The sequence below is a fragment of the Pseudorca crassidens genome, chromosome 4 (assembly GCF_039906515.1).
Source record: "Pseudorca crassidens isolate mPseCra1 chromosome 4, mPseCra1.hap1, whole genome shotgun sequence".
Classification (NCBI taxonomy): domain Eukaryota; kingdom Metazoa; phylum Chordata; class Mammalia; order Artiodactyla; family Delphinidae; genus Pseudorca; species Pseudorca crassidens.
In genome coordinates this window covers 61,929,241-61,951,627 of record NC_090299.1, presented here as the reverse complement: position 1 = coordinate 61,951,627, position 22,387 = coordinate 61,929,241, and the positions used below count along the sequence as shown (strand labels likewise).

Sequence of the window (22,387 nt, the reverse complement as noted above, 5' to 3'; positions counted from 1 at the left end):
CTTCCTTTTGATCCTCTTTTCCATAGTCAAGGGCCCTCACTGAACACTGGCAAATCAAATAACATCTTATTTAAACCCCTTGTCTTTCTCTGAGCCATGTGTGTTTTCTGCTCTGAGTAGGCTTGACATTCTTTCCATTTAATGTTCCCATCTCCAAGCAGTCAACTATGTATATTACACATGGAATTAGTTGAAGTTCACATAAATCAGACAGGCTGGTGCATTTTCATTAAAACTCTTAGTTTAAATGAAAACATAAAGGAAATACTAGAAAACAGTCTGCCAAACAAGCACAGAGAAAAAAGTACATGGCCTTGCTTGAAGTGTAACTCTGCAGTCTATCAACTTAGTTCAACAGAGATTTAAATAAACAGTCAAGTACCTGGCACATAGTAGGCCAATCACTGGGATAAGTTGAATAAGACAGTTCCAGTCCTGAGAATTTTTAGACGTTATAGACAGGTGATGAAAAACGTACCTAGTCAGATATCTCCTTATCTTTGCTGCTCATCCTAGTCCGCACCACGATCATTTCTTACTTGCGCTGCCTTACTGCTTCTGCCATCTCTCCCCACCCCCACTCCAGTCCCCTCACAAAGCTTGCGCGAACCTCTTAAACATAAATCCCGTCACTCTTTCGCTTCTTACTCAGGAACATTCTGAGTCCTTACTCTCAGTCCATAAGGTATGATCTTCCTTTGATGTCATCTCCTACCATCATTTATCTTACTCATTACTCCATTCTACTCCATCCCCACTTGGCTTCTTTACTGTGCCTAGAATATTCTAAACACTTTGCCACCCCAGACCCTTTTCCTGGTTGCCTCTGTCTGGAATTCTCCTCCCAAAACATCTGCATGATTTGCTCCATCACCTCTGCAGATCTCTGCTCAAAGGCTGTCTTATTACTCAGTCCTTCTCTGACTACCTGGCATTCCCTACCTCCCTTTATCGTGTTTTACTTTTCTTAAAACATTTACTCAGTAAAATGCATCTATTCCCACTGGAATTTACCATTTATTGTCTGCCTCTCTCAACAATTTTGGAGGCTCCAGGAGAAGAGGGTGTGATGGTTTTTTTCCCCTGTATTTCCAGCACGTGGAATGTCAACTGGCATGTTGTCAATGGTCAATAAACACTTCTTAAATGAACTGGATCAATGATTGGGGGTTATGCACAGGACTTTAGGGGAGCAGGGTATGTGGTATAACCTGGGAGGAATGAGGGGATCAGAGAACAATTCTTTAAGTAATGTTTGGGCTGAGACTTCATTCATTCAACATTCTTATGGAGTTTTACTACGTGCCAGGCACTATTCTAGGATGTAGCTGTCATAAAGGCAGACAAGCCCCTGTTCCCGTGGAACTTACAATCTTGGAAGAAAGACAAGAAACAATCCAATGCATGAGTAAACAAGAAAAATATCCAACACTGACACATGCTATGCAAATAACTAAAATAGGATGATGTAAAAGACAGCACACCTAGGGGGTTACTTTAGATTGGGTCACGAGGGAAGCAACTCTAGGAAGTGACATTTCAGAGGAGACTTGAAGGACAGTGAGTAAGCACCCATGAAAAGATGAGGGGGCGAGCATTCCTCTAGAGAGACAGCCAGGGAAAATTCCTGAAATGGAATGGGCTTGAAGTGTTCAAGGGACCAATTGGAGGACACACAGCTGCAGAGAAGTGGGCAAGGAGAAGAGGGGCATGACTTAAGATCAGACAGGAAGAGTCCTAGGAATGAGCAGGACTTAGGAGGTGAAGCAGGGGAAGAAGCAGATGGAAAAGCATTGTAGGTGGTAAGAACAGCAAAGGCAAGAAAGCAGGAAATAGACTGGTATGTTTGAGTAACTCTAGGAAATGCGTTTCTCCTGAGTCCAATGTACAAAGATGGAATCCAGAACACTGTACGGCTAAATTCGTTTTTTTGTGAAGCTTCTGGCACATTTTGCTGCAGCTGAGAAAAGAGGACCGTCTTTCCAGTAAACACAGCCTCAGGGAGCTCTATAACCAACCTACTTTGGAAGGTGGGAAGCAAATGCAAGCTTGCATATTGTATTCTAAACACAACCTCAGATGTGTAAGCTGTCACCTCCCCCATTTTAGACACTAAAGGACCAGCAGGTGGGTTAAGTCACTCACAGTCAAGAGCTGGGGCTCAATTCCATGTCATGCTTTACCCAGTGCTCTTAACTCTGCTGTCCAGTATCTCACTGACTGATTCAATACACCTGCCTGGAATGATCCTTGGCATCAATTTCTTCTATGCAGCTTGCCTTCTACAGTTTTCCTTTGGCTTTATCTGTTTTCTCCTGTACCTACTTAAAATTTAGAAAATATAGTTTTCCTTTTTTCCCCTCAGCTAATCCTAATCAATTCCATATTTTATGGAGGCTGTTCTGTAGCTCAGCCTTCTTCTACTGAGAAAAGTGATGCAAACCCAAATAAACTCAAAGATGGGATTAATAGGCTTGGATACATTTCTTTACGGTAACTGAGTCCCCAAGGAATGTCTAAGTCTTTGGGAATCTTGACATATCAGAATTTTTAACAGTTGAGACTTTGTTATCAGTAGAACGAGATTCCTCAGAGAAGGTGGTGCTGACTTCACAACAAGGAATTTAGGTTGATGATTTTTCAAGTAAACAGTGACTTATGAGTAACTATTCAATATGTGTGTCACAATGGCTTGCTGCTAACAGACACTATGCATTGAGATCAAAGCCATTTTGAAACTCTTATTTTATACATCCTATTAGAAGGCACTAGGAAGTATACCAAGACTAAATATTTACAGTCAACCCTTGAATAACACAGGTTTGAACCGTGTGGATCCACTCGTGTGGATTTTTTCAGTAGTAAATACTACAGTATGAAATGATCCATGGTTGGTTGAATCCTCGGATATGGAGGGACCGTGGATACAGAAGGCTGACTGTAAAGTTATACGTGTATTTTCAACTACTCAGAGGGTCAGCACCCCTAACCCCTGCATTGCTTGAGGGTCAACTGTATTCAGAAGGAAACAAATGAGGGGTGAAATTTTCTTCCATTAACAATGACACATTTTCGGCGGGGGCGGGGCGGGGTGGTGGTGTGATGAATTGGGAGATTGGGATTGACATATATACACTAATATGTATAAAATGGATAACTAATAAGAACCTGCTGTACAAGAAATAAAATAAAAAAACCCCAAAAAACTCTCCCAACCCAAAGACTAAAAAAAAAAAAAAAAAAAAAAAGACACATTTTGCACTCTTACACCACAAACCTCTAGTCCATAGTCCTTACTTAACAATGTAAACATGTAGTTAGGACAGCACTGTAGAGTTAAGATGTCCATTGCAAATGAAGGTGATGAATTCTGACTAAATAACGCTATCTATAGTTGCAGGAGCCATTCACTTAAAAATTTTTTTTGGATGTCTAAGATATGCCCAATGTCCTCTAGTACTTTTCTATTAGGTGGCCTCATCAATAGTGTCTACAAATGCCAGGATGTTTATGAATTTTAGCAATGACATGCACAGTTACTGTTTCTTGAAAGGCTGATGGTTTGTTTTTGTTTTGTTTTGTTTTTTTGGTAAATGGTAAATTCCCAAAATGCTTGGGAAAAAGGACATTCTTCAATGCAAATAAAAACTAAAAGGTAGGACAGAAGGCAAGGATTGACCAAGCTGCTAAAAAGAAATAGTCGGGAGAGAGTTGGTCCCAATATTTTGATGCAAAACATTTCTAGAGATGCCAGCTTAAAGGCAGGTGCTCAGCAACCCTGCCCTTTTTGACATTAGTGGAGGTTAGCAGAAAAGCAAATAAACATAATTCCAAGAAAAAGATGAGCCAATACCGGGTAGGGTCCAAGAAGCAGAGCATAAAAGTGCAAAACATCAAAAATGACTAAATATTTTACTTCCATTTTCCAGTGTTTCTTTTCACCCACGCTTAAAGAAATGAAATATTTCGGGGCTTAAAACATATTTTATAACACCCAAACTGTGACAAGAAACAAACGTTAGTTATTTAGCTGACATAATTAAAAATGAAATTAATATCAGCGTTACCTGAAATTCTAATCCATAGTTTTCTCTGCAGAATTCTCTTAATTTAGGATACACGTTTTCTCTCAGTGCCTGTCTTTCTGCTCCCGTGTCTGTGGTAGAAAAGCAAACAAACAGAAAGTGAGTTATGGCCACATAGTACACATTTCTGGAAAAAAAAATCTTACAAATCAACATTAACATTAATATAATCAAGCTAGGGTGCTGCACCGTGAAATGATGGGATATTAGTCTGCTGGAGAAGACTTGCTCTTAACAGAGCAGGGGAGCTGAGACGTTTACCATGCACACAGGGCGAATGGGAGCCCTGGGTAAGTTCTGTGGGTGCTGGCAGAGCTGAGAATTCACAGCTCATTCTTTATACCCATGTAGACCCTCACATGGCGCTCTTAAATAGCTACAACCACATTGTCTTTCAAAGAGGCAGAAGGAAAAATTGTAAGGCTATCAGGTGTAGCTCCATTGGGTGTAAATATTTCAAAACACACACACACACTGATTACTGATTCCCAAAAACATCCAGACTCTATCATTCCCTACAGTATTTAGAAACAATGTTACTTTTACAAGATTCAGTACAGCATCTGTGCAATCAGCACAATAGTCAGGAGCAACTAATTGTAGGAGTCATCGTCTAAAACTAGCGGATTCCACTGGCCAATGGTTCAACATTAGCGTCTCCCACCCTGGGCTTAGGGACCTGTTATATCAGAGAGGGGATCGTTTTACATGGGCCACAGTGTGTAAAAGCTTCGAAATAAAATATTTAAAAATTATCCGTGTCATTAAAAAATACGAGAAGAAACAGAGCACCCGAAACCAGGAGAACCATAACATATGTATGTATTTAATGTTGAATGTTCTGCACAGAAAGGGATTCTACAGCCACTTGTGCTGGACGGTGCTCTACATCAGTGATGACGCTGTAAGATGCTTACAGCAAAGAGAATGGTCCTCGCCCAGCTAACTTCACAGAATGATAAGAATCAGAGCTTAAAAAATTAGGTTAATGTGTTATCTCATGAAAAGGACCATTTGCTAAATGTACCTCAATCCCAGCCATAACCATGAAACATCTGCATACCACATTTATAACTCAGGAACCAATTTAAAAGACTGTCCTTGTTATTCTCAAGCACATCTGTCCGTGCAAACTCAACCATATGCCGTGTTGACCTACTCTACTTTCCTACTGTTCTCAAGCCTGTTTTGAGAGGCAAACAACCAATCCCAAGAGTCTGAGATGCAGCGGCAGCTTGACAGAGTGACAGGCACCAGTGTCTACATGGGAACCAAAGATTCAATACAAGGTCTTCGAGATTACCCTGTGATCCAAACAAGTAGGGTCTTTTTCCCCCATAGATCCAACATGGACCTAAGTCCAAAGGGAAAGCAGGAGGACCGTGTTGAGGAGGGTACACCTGAGCAGTGCCCATGTGCCATACGGCACTGGTGGAAGCAGCGGATTAAGCTTCCACATGATTTATATAATCTTGGGATCAGGTGCCCATCCTCCCTCACCCCACTGTAAGGGCTGAAAACACTATCTTCCAAGTAAAGCTGATGATATTCAATCTCTCTAAAAGGCTACCGACTTTTAAGACCCAAATGATAAAAAGTCACTTTAAAAATGAAGAGATACTACCAGATGTGGAATTTGGGAATATATTAAACAACAATTATTGGTAAGATATTCTAAAAAAATAGTATTCAAATAATACATGAAAAAAATTATGAAATGAGCAGAAATTTGCTTCTAAAAAATATTATAACTCTTATTACTGAATGTGTCACAGTAAGGAGGCTAAGACAGAAATGCAATATCTAATTACTAACGTTTACTGAGTGCTTACTGTAGACTAGCAGTGTGCTAAGTTTTTCTATGTGTATTTTCTTAGTCACTTCTGTCAAAAACCCTATGAAAATCAGTCCATTTTTAAAATAAGAGGAAACAAATATAAAGGGGTTAAGAGACATGCCTGAGGTCATGTGACCACTAAGTTGGAGAACCTGGATTTGAATTTAGAGAGCAGAATGTCATAGTCTGCTCTAACCATGGAAAATATGCAACTGTGCGAAGAATCAATTTTTGAAAATGACAAATGCAAGAGCTTCCCAGAATGGTTAAGGGATGCTGAAGTCCTAATATTTATGAAACAAACAAAAATCTCAGTTATCCGTGACAAATTTTTCCCTTTCTATAATACACCCTTCAACAGCCAACCCATCAATAAGTTCTCTTGCTCCATCCATCTCTAAATAAATCCTGAATGAATCTACTTCTCTGCACCTCTGGTACAAGCCAAACTCATCTCTCACCTGGACCCTATCTCGCTGTTTCCATACTTGGCTCCGTCAATCCATTCTCCACAGAGCAGCCAGATTTATGTAAAAACATAAATCCGATCACATCACTCTCTTGTTTAAAATCCTCCAGCAGCTCTTCATAGAACTTGGAATGAAATCCCCACTCCTTACCTTGAATGTTCTCTCCTTCTCTAAGCTCATTTCTTACCACTTGCCCTGTTCATGTCACTCAAGCAGCGCTGGCGTTCATTTGATTCCTGGGTTATATTCTCACTGGTGACCTCTGCTCTAGCCATGACTTCCTCCTGGAATGCTTAGTCCCATGATCATTTCATGTCATCTCCTGTCATTCAAGTGTCAGCTTTAATGCCACCTCCTCAGAGAGGCCTTCTCTGAGCCCTCCAGCTACAGACCCCTCTCTATCACACCACCTTCTTCAAATTCTTTGCACATTACTCATCACTATTGGTGATAATTTTCTGTTTACTATGTGTCTCCCCCACTGCCGGGTTAGCTCAATAGGGCTCAGAACCTTCTTCTGTCTCTTTCGCTGCTGCATCCCCAGTGACTAGAGTCATGCTCAATTAAGGAAGGAGTATATGAAAAAACCCACACAGGCACGAGGGATAAAAATGAGCTGACAGGCAATGCATCTCTGCAATTACCTCCAGAAACAGAAAGGCTTCCTACATTACAATATGCCATTGGTTGGACAGGGAATCAAGACTGTGAAATTCTGGGAAATACATGACTGGGTTTAGAAAGTGGACTTCATGAAGTAAGTGAATGAACTGAAATACTGATGTCTTTCATGGTTTCTGTGTTTCTGGCAAAATACTAATATTTTATCAAATTATGTTAAATGTTTCTAAAAATGTGAGGGAAGTGTATCACAGGCATTCTTTATTATTACTTATATTACAAAAGCGACTCAGATTTTCCTATATTTGTATTAATATAGGATGATTGGCTCTGGAAATGGAAAAGTAATTAAAATAAAATGGATTAATTATGCTGGGTGACAGATAAGCTGGCTTAATTATACAAAAAACCTGATTCATACTGACAGCACATCCTGATGGTTGGCAATTAAAAAACACTAGAATGTCATGGATAGGAAAAATTAAGTCACAGAATGTCACACATAAAAAGGGACCTCTTACAAAAGCGTAGAAGACGAGGTATGTCATCATTTATTCTTCATAGTCACTGCATCCATTTGTATCTGTCCAGCTCCTGAATGCTTTGAAAAGATGCATTAACACTCCGGTAGCACTCAAGAGGTTTTTAAAGAGTTGCTTTCTAAATAATTCCTCTATGATTTCAGAATTAATGACGGTCTCTGTGTAGTATCTGAGTTACCTGCAGGAAGAACATTAGCTGGCACAGAATTATCAGTCAATATCTTTATCCTACTTCAAGCAGAATTTAGATTAATTCCAAGCTTTTATTGAAAATAAGAGTGCCAAAATGACCATGTTGGACTGGAACTTCTTACTGCCCCACCTCACCCAACCTTCAGAGCATGGATGTTAGATTAAGTCATTTCCCTCCTGGCAGCTCACAAAACTTATTTAGGATCCACCTACAGCTGTCATTCCAGCCTGGGTTCCCGAGTCTCTGTAGGTTTGCTCTTGCCTGGATTTTCCCTCTTTACCTGGCCCCTTAGCCAATGATTCATCTGGACATCTTATCTGACTTTTGTTGTTGTTGGGGTTGATTTCCTGTCTGGCAGCTTCCCAGAGGCTACCTCCTCTCCATGCCCTCCAAGTCCTCTGTGCCCAACCATCACCCTCACCATTCATTATTTCCATATCACTACATCCTGTCAATTTTATCATAATCTTCTTTTGAATTTGGCTATGCTTTTCTGTCTACTCTCTATTTTTGTACTCACCATCTCTCTGCCCTTAGAGTCCTATTTGACTGACCTGTTACCTGTCCCTTCTCATTGCAGTCTTAAGCTCCACAGAGCTGCCGGAGATAAATTCTAAGACAAAACAAAAGTGAAAACTAATTTGATCATTAAAGGCCTTGGCTGGCATCTGGTGGCCCAGAGGACGAAGGCCAGAATATTCAGCAGGTGTAAATGTATCTTCGACCTAAGTTCTATCTTCTACTGCTCTTTATCATGCACCCTCCAGGGTATTTTTCAGACATTACTTGAACCCGAGCCTTGTCTTTACACATACTGCTTTCCACACCCAGAATCCCCCTATCTACTGCATCCCCTTTGCTTGGCAGACTCAGACCCTCCTGAGTCCCAATCAAAGGCAGCACAGTTTGTGAATGCTTACGAGACAGAGACAGGCATGCCCTGGTCACCCCATAGCACTTTGTTCACCCCTATATAACATCATGTATTTTACTTTATTATAAATATAATATTTTTAATTTATTTATTTTTAGTCTCTCTCCCCCATTAGACTTGTGAATTCATGGGAGGCAAGGACTTCCTCATACATAATTATTATAATTAGGAATGAAATGCCATGTAGCATACTGATGCTACAGAAGTTAAAAAATATATATAAGGATATATTTTAACTTTGAACAATAGTTCAAAGTTCAAAGTGAACAATAACTTTATTTCTAATAAATCAGAAAATGTGGGTGAAATGTACAAATTCTAGAAACAGAAATTATTGAAAGTGACTCAAGGAAAAGAAAATCTGAAGAGATCTACAACAAGTTAAAAAATTTCAATTAGTTATTAAAAATCTTCCCAAAGAAAATCACCACCCAAGAGTATTTAACTGATATATCAATAGTTAAAGAAATAATCCCTTCCACTTTCAGAAAAGAGTAGAAGGAACACTTCAACTCATTCTTTAAGTCTATATTATCCTAAACCCCAAATGAGACAATAACGTCAAAAGAAAAAAACACAAAACAAAAACTGCAGACCAATATATATCCCTCATGAACACTGAGGCAAAAACTCTTAGCAAGATACTAGCAAACTGCCCCCAGCAATATATACACTGTCACCAAAGGGGATATAGTACAAGAATGATAGGTTAGTTTAACGTGGAATATGCCACATTAATACAGGGCATGACCATATGATCACTCCACAGATGCAGAAAAACTTTTGCCAAAATCTAATACCCATTCAGCCACAGGGAACAGAAAGTAATTTCTTTGCCCTGATAAAGGGCACTTACACAAAACCCTACAATTAGCACCATGTTTCATGGCTTAAGACTGAATATTTTCCACCTATGGTCAGGAACACATTATCACTTACAGTCAACATTTTACTGGAGGCTGTAGTCAGTGCAGTGAAGAAAAAATGAAAAATAAAGGCATCTAGACTGAAAAGGAAAAAAATATTCTCAGTTGACAAGGTCTTGTATGTAGGAAACCCTGAGGAATCCAGAGGAAAAATACAATGGCTATAAACGATTTCAACAAGGTGGCTGGATAGACTATACAAATCAACAGTATTTCTCTATACTCACAAAAAACAATCCAAAAATGAAATAGAAAAACTGCAGATCCAACACAGTCCCTATCAAAACCCCAGCATATTTTGCAATTATTTTTTCCGTACCATTATTGAAATGAAGTTTTAAAGCACACTTTGGTCAATCTTGCTCATTATCTGATCTGTTAAATACACCAACTGGTATCAAACAGAAAAGACAGTAGAGGGACTAACTGTGGTTCTAGAACCAAACTCCCCGTGTCTGAATCCCAGCTCTTCACCTGCTAGCTGTGTCATTTCAGGCAAATTAAAAGATGTCTTTTTTTTTTCATTTGTCATGTGGAATCAAAATTACTAGTATCAAGCTTATGAGGTTGTTGTGAAGATTAGATGGAGTCTTTCAACACCACCTGGCATGTGGTAAATACTCAATAAATGTTGCAATTATTCTATCAAACAATTTGGGGAATCAAAGACTAAAGCACCTTTTATTATGAGAATTTTTAGCACTGAAAGATTTATAGTAAAGTAGCTACAACCATCATGATCTTGATAATGATCACTGTAGTTCTTAAAATGATTAAATTTTCAAGATAGTTTTCAAAGGTTTAGGGAAAACCATAGTTAAAATGTAATTTAAAAAATATCACCAGTTTAGGGTTTCCCTGGTGGTGCAGAGGTTAAGAATCCACCTGCCAATGCAGGGGACATGGGTTCGAGCCCTGGTCCGGGAATATCCCACATGCCGCGGAGCAACTAAGCCTGTGTGCCACAACTACTGAGCCCGTGCACCTAGAGCCTGTGCTCTGCAACAAGAGAAGCCACTGCAATGAGAAGCCCGTGCATCGCAATGAAGAGGAGTCCCCGCTCACAGCAACCAGAGAAAGCCCATGTGGAGCAATGAAGACCCAACTCAGCCAAAAATAAAGAAATAAAGGCTTAAGTTAAAAAAAATATATCACCAGTTTATCCAAATACTCTTAAAAGTTCCCAGTAGGAATTCACTAACTGTATTATTGCTACACCTCAATACACTTTAGGAAAAAGGAGTAAACTATAAAAGATAACAATGCTGGGCTTAGTTCTGGTAATATTGAGGAAAAGGACCCTCACAAATATGACACTAAAACAACCCAAATATGGCATAACAATATTTTAACATATATATTTAAAAATGTGTCACATAGTTTGAGTGAAACTAAGCAATGCACAGAGGCCCAAGGCACAGTGAAAGCAGTAATCTCAGAAAATAAGGGATCTCTGAGGCCAGCTTTTGGTTATTTTCCACTAAGCCCTGGTGACCTCTAGTGTTGATTTTTGTCTTCTGTGGGTGCAGGGTAGATTGGACACAAAGCACAGAGCCCCAAAGTGATGAGTCTAACAGGAAATCCTTGCAAAAGGCCATGACCCCAAAGAGCTAAGACCTTCAATGTGAGGGTGAATCAGAAATCAATCTTCATCACCAAGAAAACCTGCTGTTATACCATTCGCACTAGGTGGAAAAAACCCAACCTCCTTGATATTCGTAATCACAAGCTTGGTTTCTCGTAGGTTAGCAGTGCAAATTCATTTTATTTAAAGTCTGACAAGGAATTCCCTGGTGGTCCAGGGGTTAGGACTCCATGCTTCCACTACAGGGAGCACGGGTTCGATCCCTGCTCGGGGAACTGTGAATAAGATACTGCATGCCATGCCGTGACCCCTAGTGCTTGAGAAGCATAATTTCTAACAAGGCCTAATGAATTTCAGCAAATTAAAAGTTTCAAAGACTATTAAGCCACATGCACTCACACACATGAATTCCTGGGGTTTATCCCAGGAATGCAAGGATTGTTCAATATATGCAAATCAATCAATGTGATAAACCATATTAACAAGCTGAAGAATAAAAACCATATGACCATCTCAATAGATGCAGAAAAAGCTTTTGACAAAATTCAACACCCATTTATGATAAAAACTCTCCAGAGAGCGGGCGTAGAGAGAACCTACCGCAACACAATAAAGGCCATATATGACAAACCCACAGCAAACATCATATTCAATGGTGAAAAACTGAAAGCATTTCCTCTAAGATCAAGAACAAGAGAAGGATGTCTACTCTTGCCACTATTATTCAACATAGTTTTGGAAGTTCCAGCTATGGCAATCAAAGAAAAAGAAATAAAAGGAATACAAATTGGAAAAGAAGTAGTAAAACTGTCACTGTTTGCAGATGACATGATACTATACATAGAGAATCCTAAAGATGCCACCAGAAAACTACCAGAATTAATCACTGAATTTGGTAAGGTTGCAGGATTCAAAATTAATGCACAGAAATCTCTGGCATTCCTATATACCAGCAATGAAAAATCAGAAAGAGAAATTAAGGAAACAATCCCATTTACCATCACAACAAAAAGAATAAAATACCTAGGAATAAGCCTGCCCAAGGAGGCAAAAAACTTGTACTCAGAAAACTATAAAACACTGATGAAGAAATCAAAGATGACATAAACAGAGGGAGAAATATACCATATTCTTAGATTGGAAGAATCAATATTGTGAAAATGACTATACTACCCAAAGCAATCTACAGATTCAATGCAGTCCCTATCAAACTACCAATGGCATTCTTCAGAGAATTAAAACAAAAAATTTTACAATTCGTATGGAAACACAAAAGACCCCAAATAGCCCAAGCAATCTTGAGAGAGAAAAACAGAGCTGGAGGAATCAGGCTCCCAGACTTCAGACTATACTACAAAGCTACAGTAATCAAGACAGTATGGTACTGGCACAGAAACAGGAATATAGATCAGTGGTACAGGATAGAATGCCCAGAGATAAACCCACGCACATATAGTCACCTAATTTACAACAAAGGAGGCAAGAACATACAATGGAGAAAAGACAGCCTCTTCAATAAGTGGTGCTGGGAAGACTGGACAGCTACTTGTAAAAGAGTGAAATCAGAACACTCCCTAACACCATACACAAAAATAAACTCCAAATGGATTAAAGACCAAAATGTAAGATCAGACACCATAAAACTCTTAGAGGAAAACATAGGAAAAACACTCTTTGACATAAACCACAGCAAGATCTTTTTTGACCCACTTTCTAGAGTAACAAAAATAAAAACAAACAAATGGGACTTAATTAAACTTAAAAGCTTTTGCACAACAAAGGAAACCATAAATAAGACAAAAAGACAACCCTCAGAATGGGAGAAAATATTTGCAAATGAAACAACAAAGGATTAATCTCCAAAATATACAAACAGCTCATGGAGCTCAGTATCAAAAAAACAATCCAATTAAAAAAAATGGGCAGAAGACCTAAATAGACATTTTACCAAGGAAGACATACAGATGGCTAAGAGGTACATGAAAAGATGCTCAACATCACTAATTGTTAGAGAAATGCAAATCAAAACTACAATGAGGTATCACCTCATACCAGTCAGAATGGCCATTATCAAAAAATCTAGAAACAAATGCTGGAGAGGATGTGGAGAAAAGGGAACTCTCCTGTACTGTTGGTGGGAATGTAAATTGATACAACCACTATGGAAAACAGTATGGAGGTTCCTTAAAAAACTAAAAATAGAACTACCATATGACCCAGCAATCCCACTACTGGGCATATACCCTGAGAAAACCATAATTCAAACAGAGACATGTACCACATGTTCATTGCAGCACTATTTACAACAGCCAGGACATGGAAGCAACCTAAGTGTCCATCAACAGATGAATGGATAAAGAAGTTGTGGCACATAGATATAATGGAATATTGCTCAGCCATACAAAGAAACAAAATTGAGTTATTTGTAGTGAGGTGGATGGACCTAGAGTCTGTCATACAGAGTGAAGTAAGTCAGAAAGAGAAAAACATATACCGTATACTAACACACATATATGGAATCTAAAAAAAAAAAATGGTACTGATGAACCTATTGGCAGGGCAGGAATAAAGATGTAGACATAGAGAATGGACTTGAGGACACAGGGTGGGAGGGGGAAGCTGGGGCGAGGTGAGAGTAGCATCGACATATATACACTACCAAATGTGAAATAGTTAGCTAGTGGGAAGCAGCAGCATAGCACAGGGAGATCAGCTTGGTGCTTTGCAATGACCTAAAGGGGTGGGACAGGGAGGATGAGAGGGAGGCTTAAGAGGGAGGGGATATGGGGACATATGTATACATATGGCTGATTCACTTTGGTGTACAACAGAAACTAACACAGTATTGTGAAGCAATTATACTCCAATAAAGATTAAAAAAATATCTAGACTGTCAGCCTAGAATTAAATAAGCAACAAAGTAATCTTTCGGCAAAAGAGGGTATTTTTAGAAAAACAAAAAGTGAGTTTCCTGCCTTCTTTGTTTCGTATCAATTATTTTATTTTTTCCAGTTTCACTGAGACATAATTGACATATAGCAATATATAGGTTTAAGGTGTACAGAATAATAATTTGACTTATATACATCATGCTTATCACAAGTTTAATGAACACCCATCATCTCATATAGATACAAAATTAAATAGAAAAAAATTTGTGTGTGATGAGAACTCTTTGGATTTACTCTTTCATATATAAAAGTGTTAATTATATTTACCATGTTGTATATTACATCCCTAGTACTTATTTATCTTAGAAGTTTGTACATTTTGACTGTCTTTATCCATTGCTTGCCCCTCCCTCTGGTCTCTTTTTCTATGAGTGAGCTTGTTTGTTTCTGGACCTACAACTAACCCATGTTAGTTCCTGTTACACAATATAGTAAATTTTTTCTATACATTTCAGAATGATCACCACGATAAGTCTAGTTAAGATACATCACCATACAAAGATATTACATACTTTCTGACTATATTCCTCGTGCTGTACGTTTCATACCTGTGACTCACTTCTTTTGCAACTGGAAGTTAGAACCTCAATCTCCCTCACCTATTTCTTTCCTCTCTCTACACCCCTCCTCTCTAGCAAACACCTGTTTGGTCTCTGTATCTATACTCTGTTTTTTTATGTTTGTTCATTTGTTTTGTTTCCCAGATGCCACATTGTAAGTGAAATCACACAGTATTTGTCTTTCTCTATCTGACTTATTTTGATTAGTGTGTGTGTGTGTGTGTGTACACACACACACACACACACCCCATATCTTCTTTATCCATTCATCTACTGATGGGTGTTTGGGTTGCTTCCATATCTTGGTTATTGTAAATAATGCTGCAGTGGGCATGGGGTGCATATATCTTTTCTAATTAGTGCTTTCATTTTCTTTGGATAAAATAGCCAGGAGTGAAATTCGTGGATAAGGTTGTTGTATTTTTAATTTTTTGTGGAACCTCCATACGTTTTCCATAGTGGCTGCACCAGTTTACATTCCCACCAACACTGCACAAAGGCTTCCCTTTTCTTCACATCCTCACCAACACTTGTTGTCTTTTTAATATAGCCATTCTGACAGGTGTGAGGTGATATCTCATTGTGGTTTTGATTTGCATTTTCCTGATGATTAGCGATGGTGAACATCTTTTCATGTGCCTGCTGGCCATCTGTATTTCTTCTTTGGAAAAATGTCTATTCAGATCCTCTTCCCATTTTTAATCAGGTTTGTTTTTTGATGTTGAGTTGTACAAGTTCTTTATATAGTTTGGATATTAACCCCCTATTGGATAGATTGTCAGTAAATATCTTCTCCCATTCAGTAGGTGGCCTTTTCATTTTGTTGATAGTTCCCTTCACTGTGCAAAAGATTTTGTTTGATGTAGTCTCATTTGCTTATTTTGGTTTTTGTTTCACTTGCCCAAGGCAACATATTAAAAAAAATATTACTAAGACTGATGTCAAAGAGTTATTGCCTACGTTTTCTTCTATATGCTTTATGGTTTCAGGTTTTACATTTAAGTCTTTAATCCATTTTGAATTTATTTTTGTGCATGGTGTGAGACAGTAGTCCAGTTTGATTCTTTTGCATGTAGCTGTCCAGTTTTCCCAACACCATTTACTGAAAAGGATGTCTTTTCCCCCACTGTATATTCTTCCCTCCTTTGTTGTAGACTAATTGCCCATATAAATGTTGGTTCATTTCTGAGCTCTCTATTCTGTGGCTTATTTCTTTAGAAGGAAATTCTAAAGGATTTATTTCAGGTAGAAGAAAATTTGAGATGCAAGAAGTATTGGTGTGCAAATAAACTGGTAGATATACAGCTAAGCCTAAAAATAAATTAGTTGCTACGTCAAACTAAAAGGCTTCTGTACACCAATGAAACCAATAAGAAAGCAAAAAGAGAGAGGATATTTGCAAATCATATATCGAATAAGGGGTTAATATCCAAACTATACAAAGAACTCATATAGCTCAACAACAAAAGAACAAACAATCCAATTAAAAAATGGGCAGGGGCTTCCCTGGTGGCACAGTAGTTGAGAGTCCGCCTGCCGATGCAGGGGACACGGGTTCGTGCCCCGGTCCGGGAAGATCCCACATGCTGCAGAGCGGCTAGACCCGTGAGCCATGGCCGCTGCGCCTGCGCGTCTGGAGCCTGTGCTCCGCGACGGGAGAGCCCACAACAGTGAGAGGCCCGCGTACCGCAAAAAAATAATAATAATAATAATAAAAAAAAATGGGCAGAGAATCTGAATAGACATTTTTCCAAAGAAGACATACAGATGGCCAATAGGTAGATGAAACGATGCTTAGCATCACTAATCATCAGGGAAATGCAAACCAAAACCATAGTGAGTTATCATCTCACACCTGTCAGAATGGCTTTTGTCAAAATGACAAGAAATTACAAGTGTTGGTGAGGATCTGTAGAAAAAAAGAACCCTCATGCACTGCTGGTGGGAATGTAAATTGGTGCAGTTGTGGAAAATAATATGAAGGTTCCTCAAAAAATTAAAAATAGAAATACCATATGACCCAGCAATTCCACTTCTGGGTATATAAACAAAGAAAATAAAAGAATGTTGTATCTATGAAACTAATAATGTTGTATGTCAATTATACTTTAAAAACTAGTAACATAAAATAATAACATTTAATATTGGGGCTTAAAAAGATAGAATTAAAAAGTCTTAGATAGGGACTTCCCTGGTGATGCAGTGGTTAAGACTCAGTGCTCCCAATGCAGGGGGCCCGGGTTTGATCCCTGGTCAGGGAACTAGATCCCACAGGCATGCCGCAACTAAGAGTTCACATGCCACATCAAAGGAGCTGGTGAGCCTCAACTAAGGAGCCCACGTGCTGCAACTAAGACCCAGGGCAACCAAATAAATAAATATAAAAAAAATCTTAGATAAAAATAGCATGATGAGAATAAAACCCTAGATCCTGGGCTTCCCTGGTGGCGCAGTGGTTAAGACTCCGCTTGCCAATGCAGGGGACATGGGTTCGAGCCCGGGTTCGGGAAGATCCCACATGCCGCAGAGCAACTAAGCCCGTGTGCCACAACTACTGAGCCTGTGCTCTAGAGCCCGTGAGCCACAACTACTGAGCCCAAGTGCCACAACTGCTGCCCTCAGCATTCACAATATATTAGGGCCAGCAGACAGCAGTCAGCTAAGAATGGGGTTCCCAGTAATGCATAGCAAGTTCTAGAATAGGGGGATAAGCAAAACGCTACTAAAGCAGGAAGAGAGGAATGATTAATTTTGTCTTATGATCAGGGAGAGTTTATCAGAGAAGATGACAATTAAGTTAGGACTTGAAATATAGACAAGATTTTCTCAGGTAGAAAGGAAGAAATATCTTCTAGAAGAGTAGCAGCATGAGGAAAATGAGGAGGGCTTAAGAAGTTCAGGATGTGTTAGAGGAACACCAAGTAGTGTAGTTTGTTGTACGATGTACGGGGTTATATTATAATTAGTCTATAAATTACCAGTCTTTTGCTGTTCCTCTGTGTTCTGGGAATTTGGGGGTCAACAGCATTTATTTCTCATAATCAAATGGGAGAGGAAAGAATACATACAGAGGAACATACAGAACAAAAGCAATTCATCATCCACTTCAGTCAACTCCAAGAAAAACATTTTCATACCATGTCCAAAATGCAGCTGTCGCTTGCTTACAGGGGTCTCCCTGCACTTGGCTGACCTGTCTGTTTAGAGTAATTCATCAGTCAGCCAGTTCTCCGTTTGTTCAGACTCTACCATGTACCCAACACTCAGCTGGGTGTTGGGGAAACAAAACACTGCATGGTCCCCAACGCAAACGAACTTGCTTTAGACAGAGTCAAAACTAAGGCATCTGTAGAAAACAGAAAACGATTCCATATTAAACTGAATGGAACACGTTCTAGACACCAGACTGATTTTGAGACCCTAGCTGGGGAAAGATTTTGGAGAAGCTATGACTTGAAAATGAGTAGAATTCAGAAAAATAGGGTAGAAAAGAGAGCTTTCCTGATGGACAAGAAGACCTGGAGCTTAGGGGTTAGGGGTCTGTGAACAAAACTTCCTAATGGGATAGGGAATCAAATTATGGTATTGGGACCAAATTACTGAAGGTCTTGAAAACGAGGGATGTGGATTTGATGAAGTAGGCATGGTGATGACATGATAAATGTGATCATATGGAAAGATACAAAGGGCAACACTCCATATGGCAGATTTGACAAAGAAGAAACAGAAACAGGGAGGATCACGTGGAAACTGCGGCCGTAATCCATACACAAGGTAAAGAGAGCTTATACCCTGATTACAGCGGGAAAAGCTTATACCCAGATTACAGCGGGAAAAGAAGGGGTGCAAAGGAGAGGCTTTTAACGGGAAATTGAGTGACAGATTTTACATATACGAGAAAGAGCTGGCATAGTACGGCTGTTAAGAGGAATCCTGGGTTTGAATACTGGCTTGGTTAAACATCAAGGGCATATCCAGGGCTAGATCATAAGCCTTTAAAAACCTCAGAATGTCCATACTATCTACCTCATTGGGATTAAATCAATATAAAGTACTTCTCACACAGTAACTTTTCAGTAAAAGTTGGCTTGTACCACCACCACCATCACACCAGAGTGATTACACTTTTTCTGCTTTATAAAATAGCTATTTTTCTTTTGTAATTGATAGGTATCTTGTATGGAAATCCTTTGAGATTATAAAGTGTCCTGTTGTTCTTCAACCTTTCATCCACTAGTTAGAGCATCTATTGAAGATCCTTGCCTCAAATTATTACGGTTGGCAAATAATGATTTTCTACTTCTATCATTTTTTACATTTATCAATTAACTTTCTATTGTGAGGAAGTGCTCTCTCCCTTCCCATCCATCTGTACTTTCATCCACCCAGCCACCCACCGATCTGTCTACCCACCTACCTACTTCAGTAGGGATGCTTACATTAATTAACAAAGGGTGAAAATAGTAATAAACAAGAAAAAAAATCAGTCCCTGACTATTATCAAACAGGAGCAGATCTGGCTCTCACACCTAGGTGATGGTGTTCCCTTGGTGAATGTAAATAATTTCACAGAACGCCAATATTAGATGCTCTATGACCATGCTGGAATGAAACAAAAACAGAACCACTCCATAATCACATGTGGATACAGAAAAAAAAAAAAAAGAATACTGTCCAAACCACAAAAAATGACCAACATGCTCCTCTCCCCACCGACGTGAGTGAGTGTTGCTTCTTTCAAACACAGGTTTAGCTTTGCTCCATTCCTCTTGCCTCCGATATACAAATTATTAATATAACCAACAGTGAAACCGCCCATTTTGATAGCACCCACTCTAGAGTAAAACCACATTTCCTTGAAACCTCCCCCCAATAATTGATCGTATAAGTCCAAATCTGATAATAAGTACCTTTTAATACATTCTTACTGAGATGCCCCACGGTTCCTCATGGTGTGCACTCTCCCTTGTTGTCCTGAGCCAACAAACCCAACTTTGTTTAACCAGAGGTATATTCCCGGGGGGTCTCTGGCTGGAGGACATCAACAATAATTTTGCAATAGAGAAACCTGGCAGATACCACCTTAAATAAGTGATCAACTAACATTACGAGAAATGGAACAAATCAATAACCTATTCCTCCTGATACCATGTCCTGAGGAGAACACATCATTTTTGTAATATTCCTGCCCAAAAAAGCGTAATATAAATTTAACCATGAAGAGGACTTCTCTGGTGGTGCAGTGGTTAAGAATCCACCTGCCAATGCAGGGGACACAAGTTCAAGCCCTGGTCTGGGAAGATCCCACATGTCACAGAGCAACTAAGCCCATATGCCACAACTACTGAGCCTGCACTCTAGAGCCTGTGAGCCACAACTACTGAGCCCACGTGCCCTAGAACCCGTGCTCCGCTACAAGACAAGCCATCACACTGAGAAGCCCGCGTGCTACAACAAAGAGTAGCTCCCTGTTACAGTGGAGGATTCCTGGACTGAATGTCAATATTATGACATAGTGTGAGTGTGTTTCGTGTTTGGTAATTGCAATCATTGTTGCTTTTGTTGTGGTTATCCATTTACAATGCTTGGTGTCACTTTATTTATCTCTTGTAAAAATAAAATACAGTGTGTGTGTGAAAAAAAAAATAAAAAGAGTAGCTCCCGCTCACCGCAGCTAAAGAAAGCCCGTGCACAGCAACAAAGACATAACACAGCCAAAAATAAATAATAATAAAATATTTTTAAAAATCTTAAAAAAAATTTAATCATGAAGAAACAGTATTCTACAAAATAACTGATGTATGCTCCTCAAGAATATTAATGTCAAGGACTAAGGAACTGTAGTAAATTACAGATGGCTATAGAGACATGACATCTGAATGCAACCCATGATCCAGTATTATTGCGGCAAGGGGTAAATTAGGATCTACAGGTTAGGGAATACCGAATTCATGTTAGTTTCCTAATTGATAACTGTATTGTTATATAAGGAAATGTCCTTAGTTTTAGGAAATACACATTGAAGCATTTAAGTGCAAATGATACAGATATATGTTAGAATTATAGGTGTGTGTATACACACATACACACACATAGACATAGAGAGGGTGGGAGGGGGGATAAAGCACATGTGGTAAAATACTAACATTTGGGGACTCCTAATGAAGGGTATACGTAAATTCACTTTACTCTTCTTGCAACTTTTCTGTAAGTTTGAAATGACAGTCCTTTCTCATTATCTGCAGTAATGTTCTATGAAGTTTCTGTCCACACAGAATTAGGGAACACTGAAGCCTTGCTCCTAAGAGAGATAAAAGGTTGGGTTCCTGCGAGCCTCTGGTCACAGTATTTATTTTTTTCAACCGATCAATACAAAACCTGTTTTATGTGTGTTCTGTTTAAAGACCTTATTTTATATTGCTGATTCACTCACTTTGGCCCACAGCACTACGACTCATGACTCATGACTGAGTGGAGCTCGTTAGTGCATAGGTTTTCTCCCTAACGCACTTTGCAGCTCTCTTACACTCAGGAACACCATGCTCATGTGCTTTGGCACTGTACTTTGGAGCCATTTTGCATAGCAAAATTCCCAAGAAAAAAACCCACAAAAATGTGGCACTGAATAGACCATGAAAAGAGCACTTGTTTGCAGTATTAAGCTGAGACAAGAAGGCACAGTGTTCCCCTGTTCGACCTCAGCAGGGAACTGGGCACACTGGGCGACTCAAATGTCTCACCCATCTGCAGGTGTCCATGATGACCGCAAAAGCACCGTGAGTATTCTTTTGGGGGGGGGGTCGGTTAAAAATTTTATCCAGTGGATGAATTCACTAACATGCAATCTGTGAATAATGAGGATTGACTGTATGTCAAAATAAAAAGTTAACGAAATATACTTTCAACCTGGAAGACTAGAAAACATAGTAGTACAGTAAAATAAGTTAGTCTTTGGGCAGGAGAGTTGTTCTGGAAGGGAAGATACTGTTTGGAAGGTTGTCCCAGAAATGTATCAGATATATTTGGAAATCCAGGAGCTGATGAAAGCCAAATTACAGTAGCAGATGAAGTTTATGGGAATTATTGGTTACACAGTAGAGATAATTGAAGCCAAAATCAGAGCAAAGGAAGACTCAGATTTTGTGCCTAACCCGTAAGACAAGTGAGGATTAAATAATTACAATGAAGAAATGCAGAATCAAGGCTATTGAATCAGGAAAGGGGCACACAGTGAAACCTGTCTTTGCTTTGGCAAAGCTATTAAAATACATGCACTGAGTAAGGAGCAGCAGACAGTTTCAGTGAGACAGATTATACATATATATATGAGATTTGACTAGATAAAGCTTTCCAGATGCAATGGGCTGCTTAAAGAGACAGATTTGCTGCTATTCAAACACAGGGTGTAGGTCATTTACCGGGATGGGAGCATTATGGAATACTCTGGATCTTTTAAGACCTGTATGATTCTAATATTCTAATTTTTTGCTAACTCTTTTCTTTGGAGTCTTAAATGATTACCATATATTTCATCAATCATGAAGCAGGTCTCAGATCCTTAAAAATAATCAAACCTATCAAAGCAAAATTTTTCTGTCATAGGCAAAAAATTGTTGTCATGGACAAAACCATAGTCCATTTCATTGGAATATCTAGAACATGGAGATAAAGGCAGAAGCCATG

General features: G+C 39.1%; 1 protein-coding gene across 1 annotated transcript in view; it reads right to left on the bottom strand.

Moving 5' to 3' along the window:
* The window catches only part of NWD2 (NACHT and WD repeat domain containing 2), a 205,457-nt gene that overhangs the window by 122,378 nt on the left and 60,692 nt on the right, over positions 1-22,387 (bottom strand). Inside the window, exon 2 of the mRNA XM_067735694.1 lies at positions 4,068-4,156. Coding sequence (XP_067591795.1) covers positions 4,068-4,156 — 89 coding nt within the window. The remainder of the gene's footprint in view (positions 1-4,067; positions 4,157-22,387) is intronic.